The following is a 10,868-nucleotide window of genomic DNA, read 5'->3' as shown; positions in this document are numbered from 1 at the left end:
CTTCATCCGGGTCACGGCCTGTCCGCCGGTACCCCCAGTGTTCCCAGTCTGGCCCCCGGCCCCTGGCCTGTCCTTTGGTCTACTCCTGTCCTTGGTGTCCCTTTCCTCTTTCCTGATTTCTTCAACCTCACTGACCACTGTTTTAGACTCTCCCTCCAGTTCCCAGCGGACGCTTCCAGACTCGAAGCTTTCCTAGGAATGAGGGAAAAACGGAGGCGCAAGCACAAGTCATGGGGCCCCCCCCCCCACCCTAATAAAGAGCACTTGCTCTATCCGAGCAGCAAACTTCATGCCATGCGGCCATCCCCTGGGCACTACAGCGAGCTAGTTTCGTCCACTCCCTTGGAATTCTCTCATGCCAGCTGTGGAATAATGCCCACTGTCTGGCACTGCCCCGCCAAGGGTTCCTGCCTTCCCCAACTGTGGCTTCCAGAAAACAGTAGCGTTCGGTAGCAGCCCCCAACAGCGAGATGCCGGGAGAGAGGGAGGCACCTGGGGGAGAGCACCATTAGGGAGAGGCAGGAGGCAAGGAGGCCTCCAGGACTCTTCCCCAGTGCGCCTGGTTCCCGGAGCTGGGTATGCCTCCAGGGTGATTGGCAGCTCTTTGTTTCAGCCCCCCCCTCACCGCCTGCCGGCCCCCCCTTCAACTCCCCCTTCCAGTCCCTCCGCCCCCCCGCTCCTGCTCTCCGCCTAGCCTTTTCCCCTCCCAGCCGCCTGCCTGCCAGGGGTAGTGAGCCGGCTGAGCGGCATGGAGACGCAGGAACTTCGGGGGGCCCTGGCTCTTCTCCTCCTTTGCACTTTCACATCTGCCAGTCAGGACCTGCAGGGTAAGCCTGTACCAATCTTCTTAGCCCCCTCTCTGCCTCCTCCCCATTTGCCCCCAGCCTAATAGCAGGGAGCATGTGGGCAAAAGGAGAGGGGAGAGTCCTGACACTGAATCAGAGAGAAGAGATGATGAAATTATGGCCCTGTGGGGAGGAGTTGACACCAGAAGGTGGTGGATGAGTGGGAGCTGGCCAGGGTCAGCATGAGGCCAGGGCAGAGGACTCAGGAGCTGGATGCTAGCTAGGGCTGCCTGGCTGGGTTGGTGTCTGAGCATCCCCAGGCACCCCAGGGTTTGGGAGAGCAGCTCAAAGGTGGCTTCTTTCACCCCTGGGCTCCTGGCTGCCTAAGAACGGGATGGGGGGGTGGGGACCGAGAGGTCTGGGCCCTCCTGGAGGTCTGGTGGTAGGATGGGCCTGTGGCTGTGGGAGAGGTAGCTGGAGCAGATGACACAGGCACAGATTCTTTGCTGGCTGGAAGGGAAACCACAGATTGGCCAGGACGCAGGAGGCAGAGGAGCTGGGTCCTACGTTCCTGTAGGAGAGAGCCAGACAGTAGGAGGGTCGGAGCCTTCAGTGAGCAGCTGTTTTCATCCAGAGCGAGCGTGCTGAACCCCCAGGATGGGAGGAGGGGCACTAGGGTGTGGAATGAGCCAAACCCAGCCGGGTAAAGAGAATCTGTCTTCCTATTTCTGTGCTGTGGGCACCAGGTGCTACTCCTGCCTGGGATCAGCACAGTGACTCCTTTGCGCCACCTGGTGGGAGCATCTCAAGTTTGCGGGGTGCTGTTTCTGTATTTCGAAGTGAGCCTCAGGCCTGCTGGTTCCCAGAGTGGCAGTAAGGAAGGCACAATGCCTTGTCCTCTGATGGCGACAAGGGCTGAATTTCGAGGAGGTGACTAACACTATCGGGTGGTGATGAAGGATGCCCCACCCCCGAAGGCTCAGAGGAGAGAGCAGGCCTTAGCATTTGACAGGGGTCTGACCTTGATCATCCCTGCGTGACCAGTGATTGACCTGCTGACTGTGGGCGAGTCCCGGCAGATGGTAGCTGTGGTGGAGAAGATCCGGACAGCCCTGCTCACTGCTGGGGACATCTATCTCTTGTCCACCTTCCGCCTGCCCCCCAAGCAGGGTGGTGTCCTCTTCGGCCTCTACTCTCGCCAAGACAACACACGATGGCTGGAGGCCTCTGTTGTGGGCAAGATCAACAAAGGTGACTGGTGGGCATCTCCTTTCCTGCCGTGGTGACCCCTTTGAGCACTCTTCCTCATCCCCACTCTCAGATCCCTCTTAATTCTCCTTGGGCTCCAGTGGGGACCGTGGACCCATCAGGCTGTGTCCCGGCACCAGGGGCACCTGGCACTTAGGAGGTGCCTCAGGAGGCCAGGCACCCAAACAATAGGGTGAGGCATCTGTAGGAATGGGAGTTGTATGTGGGAATGCCTGGGGGGAGGGGGGGCATGTCCCTGTGCCCCAGAAGTGGTATTGCTGTGTCCCAGGGATCTGAACTGTCTCAGATCACTGGGACGGTTCAGTGGGTATGGAACCAGCTGCCACCCTAGCAGGGGAGAGAGTGATCTGATGACACTGAAGACTAAGAAAGTCCTAGTCTTTGAATCAATTTGGAAAATATTTTTCGTGTACCTATTATGTACAAGGTGTTGAGAGATACATAGCTGGATAAGGAGTGATAGCCCTAGAGATGTGGTATTCAGAAGAATTGATCCATCCTGTCTCTCAGCTGGGAGACGGGATGGGGGACAGTGCACATACTGACCTCCCCTTCTGGGCAGTGCTGGTGCGGTACCAGCGGGAGGATGGCAAAGTCCATGCAGTGAACCTACAGCAAGCAGGCCTGGCTGACGGGCGCACACACACGGCTCTCCTGCGACTCCGAGGTCCGTCCAGACCCAGCCCTGCCCTGCAGCTCTATGTGGACTGCAAACTGGGCGACCAGCATGCTGGCCTTCCGGCCCTGGCCCCCATTCCTCCAGCGGAAGTCAGTGGGCTGGAGATTAGGACGGGACAGAAGGCTTATTTGAGGATGCAGGTGAGCAGGAAAGGAGGACCCTCTGAGTGTCTGTGAAACAGTTTGCACCGGTGGGAGGAAGAATTGGTAGGTCCTCCCACCCCACTCTGTTTCTGTCCCCCCAGGGCTTCGTGGAATCTATGAAAATGATTCTGGGCGGGTCCATGGCCCGGGTCGGAGCCCTGAGTGAGTGTCCGTTCCAGGGGGATGAGTCTATCCACAGTGCAGGTAACACAGACTTCTGCTAGCTGACATCCTGGACCCCGGGTCCTGTGATCCTTGGTCCCTCCCATCCTCTTGACCTCCCTCCCCCTTAACAGCAGTTCTTTCGGCTCACCTATTCCTGGGGCTTCTGACTCTGTGACCCCAAATCTCCTTCACCTCTGACTCTATGATCTCCAAATAATACCATCCCAGCAGGAGGTGTGGGTCAAAAAAATCTCCGTTAAGGTCATCCCACCTACCAGGGTGGCCAGAAAAATAAAATGATCCAAAAAAAGAATATAACTCTGAAGAACTCTGAGTGGGGGTGAGGAAGTTAGCTGCTTGGTCTTTCTTGGTTGACTGAGCTAAGGGTCTTGAGTCTTTTTTAGCTTCCACTGGCATCTGTCACCTACCAGCCATTTCCCTAAGCATTGCCCATCTGCCTGGTCTCTCTAACAGGGATGCTCAGAGGCTCTTACCTAAATAAAATGTCCACGTCTCCCAGATATTTCAAAGAGCTCTTGTGGTGGAAGCTTGGGAGGGAGGAAATAGAATGTACTGGGGCCCTGGCCCTGCTTTGGGTCACCTCTCACTTGGATCCCTTCTGCCACTACCATGCCTAGGAACAGGAGGATTTGGGTTTCGACTATCTGTGAGGCAGCTCCCTTAGAGGGACCCTCATCCAGTGGAAGGAGCAGGTGCTGCTTGCGCATCACCACTGCCCTCCTACCATTCGACACCACATCTTTATTCCAAGACTCCAGCCCTTTGTTCCTGTTCCCTCCTTCCTCCTCCTCACCAGCCAGGCCCCTCCTCACATCTCCACCCTCTGTGTTTTCTTGTCCTCTCTAGTGACCAACGCACTCCACTCCATCCTAGGTGAGTAGGCCACGCTGAGGTGAAAGGGCATGAGGATGGGGAGGAGGAGCAGCTGCCTGAAACTAAGTCCTTTTCAGCCAGGAATGGGCTGGGGTTTAAAGATGGGTGGGCAGCAGTGGCAGCACCTGGCTTATTACCCAGAGAGGGGCCGGGGCTGGTGCCCCAGTTCTGAGCCTCTCTGCACCCTGGACCCTGACAGGGGAGCAGACCAAGGCGCTGGTCACCCAACTCACCCTCTTCAACCAGATCCTGGTAGAGCTGCGGGATGACATCCGAGACCAGGTTTAGTGGGCTGGTGAAGGGTGGCGCTGATTCTGGGGTGGGGTGGCAGATGCCAAGAGTTGACTCCGCCCCATCCTTCTGTCTACCAGGTGAAAGAAATGTCCCTGATCCGAAACACCATCATGGAGTGTCAGGTGTGCGGTGAGTAGGAGAGTAGGGGAGGGCTCCAGGTGGCACCAGTGTGCTCCCCACCCCAGGGCTTTGGCCTCCACTTCTGGTGAATTAAATGGTGACTTCTAGGTGACTCTGACTGTGCCCGCCCCCCTGCCCAGGCTTCCATGAACAGCGTTCCCACTGCAGCCCCAACCCCTGCTTCCGAGGCGTGGACTGCATGGAAGTGTACGAGTACCCCGGCTACCGCTGTGGGCCCTGCCCCCCTGGCCTACAGGGCAACGGCACCCACTGCACAGACATCAATGAGGTGGGTGAGGGCCCTTTCTGGAAGGGCACAGAAAGCTGGGGTGAGGGAGTTAGGAGAGGCCCAAGAAGGTGGGGTGAATGTTGGTCAGAAGCAGAGGAACCTGGGGTTTAGAAGAGGCTGGAGATCAGAAAAGACATATGAGAAAGGAGGGAGACAGGTCTGGGACAAAGACTGCAGGGCCACGCAGGGAAGGAGCTGGGAGAGTGGCAGGGGCATTTTGAGAGGGCTGGCTAGGAGGGAACCCACAGGAGGCTGGGGGTGGGATCAGAGCATAAATGAGGTTGAGGAGGGGAGGCCTGCAAACAGGGAGACCAGGAGCAGTGGTCCTGGGATCACAGGCAGGGGCCTGACCTCTTCTCGTCTGGTCCCCAGTGTGCTCACGCGGACCCTTGTTTCCCGGGCTCCAGCTGTGTCAACACCATGCCTGGCTTCCACTGCGAAGCCTGTCCCCGAGGCTACAAAGGCACACGGGTGTCTGGTGTGGGCATCGACTACGCCCGGGCTAGCAAACAGGTCAGGTTGGGTAGAGTCCGTGGACAAAAGATCTTGGCTTTGCAGGGGCGGGGGGCTTCTGGGTTGGATGTGGAGCCCTTGGGATAAATGGGATGAGGACCCTGGCTCATCTGCCAGCTTTGCATTGGGTTTGGGTCTGGGCTTCATGTCCATGTTCAAAGATAAGGCCACACCAGTGCTCTCTCCTGTACCTGAGGAGACCCACCGTAGGTCTGGTTCTACCCAAAGTCTGCCCCTTCAGGTCTGCAACGATATTGATGAATGCAATGATGGTAACAATGGTGGCTGCGACCCAAACTCCATCTGCACCAATACTGTGGTGAGCTGAACACCTGAGTGTCTGGGTGGTGGGAATGTGCAACCCCCTCTTCAGATTTCCTGCTTCCCCTCCTCCTTCCCTAGGACATTACATGTGGTAGGTGTTCAACACGGACCCGGTTTGGAATTCCGATCCTGCCTCTTACTAGCCATGGCCTTTAGCAAGTTATTTACCTTTTCTGAGCCTCAGCATCCTTGCTTGAGAAATGGGGCTATTACCCTCCTTGAAAGGTTGTCAGGAGAACCTAAAGGAGATGAGTAATGGACCTGGCCTGTTAGCTGTGAGGGTCCCTCCTACACCCATCAGGGGATGGGGATGTTGCTGGTCGTGGTGGGCTGACCCTCCTTCCTGAGACACTGCCTCCCTACTCTTAGGGCTCTTTCAAGTGTGGTCCCTGTCGCTTGGGCTTCTTGGGCAACCAGAGCCAGGGCTGCTTCCCAGCCCGGACCTGCCACAGCCCGACCCACAGCCCCTGCCATGTCCACGCGCACTGTCTCTTTGAACGCAATGGTGCAGTGTCCTGCTCGGTGAGCTAGGCCTGGGGCTTGGAAGAAAAGGGGGGGGGGTGTCTGGGGAAAGGGGTAGGGCTGGTGACCATGTTTAGGGACTGGTATGGGGGCTTGCATGGGAAAGGGAGGTGGGCCCGGGCCCAGAAACTGGTTGGTGAAAAGAGAGCCTGAAGAGGGTGGGGTGTGGGGAGCCAGCCCAGACCACTAACTCCCACCCTTTGTGTTGCCCCAGTGTAACGTGGGCTGGGCTGGGAACGGGAACGTGTGTGGGCCCGACACGGACATCGATGGCTACCCGGACCAGGCGCTGCCCTGCATGGACAACAACAAACACTGCAAGCAGGTGCAGGGGGCAGGCGGGCGGGTGAGCAGGATGGGGCACCCCAGGCTGCGATAGGACAGAACTCATCCATTTCCTCCCCCTGACCTTTAGGACAACTGCCTTCTGACACCCAACTCTGGGCAGGAAGATGCTGATAACGACGGTGTGGGGGACCAGTGTGATGATGATGCTGATGGGGACGGGATCAAGAATGTTGAGGTGGCTCCCAGATGTCCTGACCTTTCCAGCTTCTCTGTGACGCTGTTGCCTTGTCCCATAACCCTATCCTCCATTGGCCACTGGCAGCTCCTGAGGAGGGGCCCTAATACTCCACGTTAGGGAGCCATAAGCCTGGTGCCCACGATGAGGTGGACTACAGGGAAGTTGGGTGGGTGGGACGGAGCCAAGCAGGTGGGCCATCACAGGAGTGGTGATTGGAGACAAGGGTACAGGGATGAGGAAGGTGGCCAGTGGTTCAAGGGAGGCCTGACTCTTTCCCTCCCACCCCAGGACAACTGCCGGCTGTTTCCCAACAAGGACCAGCAAAACTCAGATACAGATTCATTTGGTGATGCCTGTGACAACTGCCCCAACGTTCCCAACAATGACCAGAAAGACACAGATGGCAATGGGGAAGGGGATGCCTGTGACAACGACGTGGATGGGGATGGTGCAGGCCTGGGGCTGAGGGGGTGGCTGGGAGACCTCTAAGAATTTGGATATGGTGGGAATGAAGCGGGGAGGCTGAGAATTCGGGAAGGGCAATGCTTGGGGGAAGTCAGCCTGGGTGAGAGATTACCTGCGGCAGATGTTAGTGGGAACGTGAGGGAGGGGGTGGGGTTAGGCAGGGAGTGGGCAAGAGGATAAGACAAGCTACAGGCAGATTTCCTGACCAGCTGTCCTCTGGATGGGAGATAGAGCTCAGGGCTTTCACCAACCTAGAAGACAGAGTGATACGTTCTAGTGATAACCTTGTGTTACCTGCATATCTTCTAGGCATCCCCAATGGATTGGACAATTGCCCTAAAGTCCCCAACCCCCTGCAGACAGACAGGGATGAGGACGGGGTGGGAGATGCTTGCGACAGCTGCCCTGAAATGAGCAATCCCACCCAGGTACAGGGGAATGGAGAGGGCAGGGAAGGGGTGGGATGACTGGTGGATGAAGCCCAGCCCTTTGGATGGGAAGTGGTCAGGTCACCCTCTTTAGAGTTATCAAGAGGAGATGGTGAGAACAGGTCCCTCTCTCTCAGACAGATGCAGACAGCGACCTGGTGGGGGATGTCTGTGACACCAATGAAGACAGGTAGGGTTTTGGCCAAGAGATGGAAGGTTAGGGGATACTTTACTTTCCTCTAGTATGTTTTCAATTCCCTCTAGGGTCTAACTTTAACTCTCCACTACTATCGAGTAGCAGGTCATTCCCATAGTCTACCTTCCATTCTTACTGCTGGACCTTCACCTCATCTGGCTGACTGCAAGGGGTCTGGCTGAATGGAGGGTAAACCCCAGAGAGACTCCTAAGCAGAAGAGTGGGGAAGGATGTGGCACTTTTAAAAGCCTTTATTAGGTGCCTCTTTTTTGGACAGTGATGGCGATGGACATCAGGACACTAAGGACAATTGCCCGCAGCTGCCCAACAGCTCCCAGCTGGACTCAGACAATGATGGACTTGGAGATGAGTGTGATGCGGATGATGACAATGATGGTGTCCCAGATTACGTGCCTCCTGGTCCTGATAACTGTCGCCTGGTACCTAATCCCAATCAGAAGGACTCAGATGGTAAGGCTGGAGTCCCCAGAGGATTGGGCTGGCATGGGCTTTGCTCAGGGAGAAGTGGCAGGCCTTGCTGGGGAGTGAGGGAAGGCAGGGTGGTGGAGAGAGGTCAACATCTCAAGGCCCGAGAGGTGGTAGTGTTGGCTACTGGCAGTGGCCAGGGCCTTCCTGAGCACCTGGCTTCACCCTGCCCAGGCAATGGCGTTGGTGATGTGTGTGAGGATGATTTTGACAATGATGCAGTGGTTGACCCCCTGGATGTGTGCCCTGAAAGTGCAGAGGTAACCCTCACGGATTTTCGGGCCTATCAGACCGTCGTCCTGGATCCTGAGGGTGACGCTCAGATTGACCCAAACTGGGTCGTGCTCAACCAGGTACTAGGGCAGTGGGCTGGGCGGGTGCTGTCAGGCCAGACTAGCAAGCAGGGCCTAAGGAGGGCAGCACACCTGGACCAGGGCTTTTGTCTTTACTGCATACCACCAGGGCATGGAAATCGTTCAGACCATGAACAGTGACCCCGGCCTGGCAGTTGGTATGTAAGGGACACCCAATTCAACAATTTCAATGACTTCCAAATGGAGGGGCCCTACAGGCAGAGGATGGAGCCACACATTTAGCAGGCATCCCTTCCCATCCCCACCCCACAATGGGCATCAGTAGCTTTGCTGCCCCTGACTCTGATCCCACCCACCCACCTGCCCCCAGGATATACAGCCTTCAATGGTGTGGACTTTGAAGGCACCTTCCATGTGAACACAGTGACTGATGATGACTACGCAGGCTTTCTCTTCAGCTATCAGGACAGCGGCCGCTTCTACGTGGTCATGTGGAAGCAAACGGAGCAGACCTACTGGCAGGCCACACCTTTCCGGGCTGTTGCCCAGCCCGGGCTACAGCTCAAGGTCCCGCAGCTGCCCAGATTCCCCAATCCAGGGCCCTTTCCCAAAGGCTCCCCCACCAACCCTGGGGCCTCCCCAACTGCCTGAGTAGGGGGAACCCTCTTACCCAGACATATGGCCTGGAGGTTGGCTCCCTAGGGCTCCAGAATATTCTCCTGACTCCCTTTTCCACCTGCACTTACCAACCTGCTGTCTTCCCTTGGTCGGGTCCTGTGGTTGACCCACTGTGTTTGCCGATGCCCCCTAGGCAGTGACATCAGTGTCTGGCCCAGGCGAGCACCTCAGGAATGCCCTGTGGCATACAGGTCACACCCCTGATCAGGTACGGCTGCTGTGGACTGACCCACGAAATGTGGGCTGGCGTGACAAGACTTCCTACCGCTGGCAGCTGCTGCACCGGCCTCAAGTTGGCTACATTCGGTGAGGGGAGGGGCTGAGCCCTCCCAAGGGACCCCAGGCCCAGCCTTTCCTTCACCTCTAGCTGGGACTCCCCAGTGACCTCCCCTCTACTCAGTGTCTTGGTGCCATTGGGCCCGGACTGGGACCACTTCTCTCTACCTCCCCTCTCACCACAGACTCGCTGTCCTGGCCCTGCTTTCTTCCTAACACCAGGCAGCTTGGGCTCTGGTGCTGGTGCTGCCGAGGACCTATAAGCAATGTTGGGCAAGTCCTTCTTTTTCTGTGCCCCATTTTCCCCTCTGTAAAATGAGGGTGCGTCTGGGAGCCTCCAAACCCCAGGCCAGTCTGTGGAGAGGCACATCACATCCAGCCCCATCACTGATACAGCCCAGAACCTGCCTCATCAAAGTGTCTGACCTGGAAGGGATCATCATTTACAGAAGAGCTAACGGAAACCCAGACTCCACACCTCTTAGTAGCGAGGCTGAGGCTTCTCAGTTCAGCACTCTGTCCACAACTTTGCATTTCCTATTTGGTGGGGATGACAGGGAAGGGAGGGGCAATGGCCAAGAGCCCAGAGTGCAGGGACTTGGGTTGGTTCCCCTTTAAGGTGCCTGGGGCTGCGGGGCGCCAGGACAGGGGATGGGGGGGTGGACTAGAGCCTGGGAAGCGGGTGACTTCACCCCCCAGCCCATTGTACTCATCGTCATGGCAACTCAATCCTCGCTTGGAATGCGGCTGGTGCTTTGAGATGCAAAGGGGGCTGGACAAAGAGCCAGGGGCCCCAGGCCTGAGAAAAGCACCCCCCTTCCCTCCCCTTTCCTTCCTCCCTTTTCCACACCTCCCTTCTCTCTCAGGCCTGGTGAGCCCAAGGGGGGTTGGGGATGAACAGGGCCAGGTCATGGTGGCACAGTGCCCACTGGCACCCTAGCACCAATGGACACCCCTATCCTGGACAGGGTGAAGCTTTATGAGGGTTCCCAGCTAGTGGCCGATTCTGGGGTGATCATTGACACATCCATGCGAGGGGGGCGTCTTGGTGTATTCTGCTTCTCCCAAGAAAACATCATTTGGTCCAATCTCCAGTATCGATGCAATGGTGAGGCTCCAGACGGAGATCAGCCTGACCTCTCCTGCCCTCATGGGAGTCACTTCTTCTGACCTTAATCATATCTCCTTTCTCAGACACAGTGCCCGAGGACTTTGAGCCATTCCGGAGGCAGCTGCTCCAGGAAAGAGTGTGAAGAGGTGGCCACCGGCTTCAGAATCCTGATTTTAGACCCTCAGGCCTTGGGGTCCATCCTGGAGACCCTGGGGTCTAATTTACAGCCCCTCAGCCAAACACAGAACCTCCTCTGGCACCCATCAGTTCAGCTCCAGAGGGGTGGTGACCCCACTGTTCAGGACATGAGAAGTTTTCGAGGGGTATTTCTCAGGCATTAACGCCAGGAAAGACAACAGCACGTTGCCATAAAGTTCCAATTGTTTTCTAA

The 10,868-nt window shown here is 57.0% G+C and overlaps 1 protein-coding gene across 2 annotated transcripts; it reads left to right on the top strand.

The window, feature by feature from the left end:
- The first annotated feature begins 252 nt into the window (after window positions 1–252).
- Window positions 253–10,868, top strand: THBS3 (thrombospondin 3). 2 transcript variants are annotated; one of them, XM_068540940.1, is made up of 23 exons: window positions 254–827; window positions 1,830–2,036; window positions 2,617–2,873; window positions 2,978–3,080; window positions 3,909–3,935; window positions 4,135–4,217; window positions 4,307–4,358; window positions 4,490–4,638; window positions 5,011–5,151; window positions 5,393–5,470; window positions 5,845–5,997; window positions 6,212–6,322; window positions 6,413–6,520; window positions 6,812–6,971; window positions 7,298–7,416; window positions 7,554–7,606; window positions 7,890–8,083; window positions 8,273–8,451; window positions 8,561–8,609; window positions 8,783–8,979; window positions 9,224–9,396; window positions 10,335–10,474; window positions 10,561–10,868. In XM_068540940.1, exons 1-23 carry the CDS (start codon window positions 749–751, stop codon window positions 10,617–10,619), a joined length of 2,871 nt encoding a protein of 956 aa, XP_068397041.1. In that variant the 5' UTR covers window positions 254–748; the 3' UTR covers window positions 10,620–10,868. The 2 variants fall into 2 exon arrangements, with proteins under 2 accessions (XP_068397043.1, XP_068397041.1); XM_068540942.1 differs by lacking the exon at window positions 10,335–10,474 and having other exon boundaries at window positions 253–827.

Source organism: Eschrichtius robustus, chromosome 3 (assembly GCF_028021215.1).
Source record: "Eschrichtius robustus isolate mEscRob2 chromosome 3, mEscRob2.pri, whole genome shotgun sequence".
Taxonomy (NCBI): Eukaryota; Metazoa; Chordata; class Mammalia; order Artiodactyla; family Eschrichtiidae; genus Eschrichtius; species Eschrichtius robustus.
The sequence above is the reverse complement of the archived record's forward strand: the minus strand, read 5'-3'. Positions and strand labels throughout refer to the sequence as shown.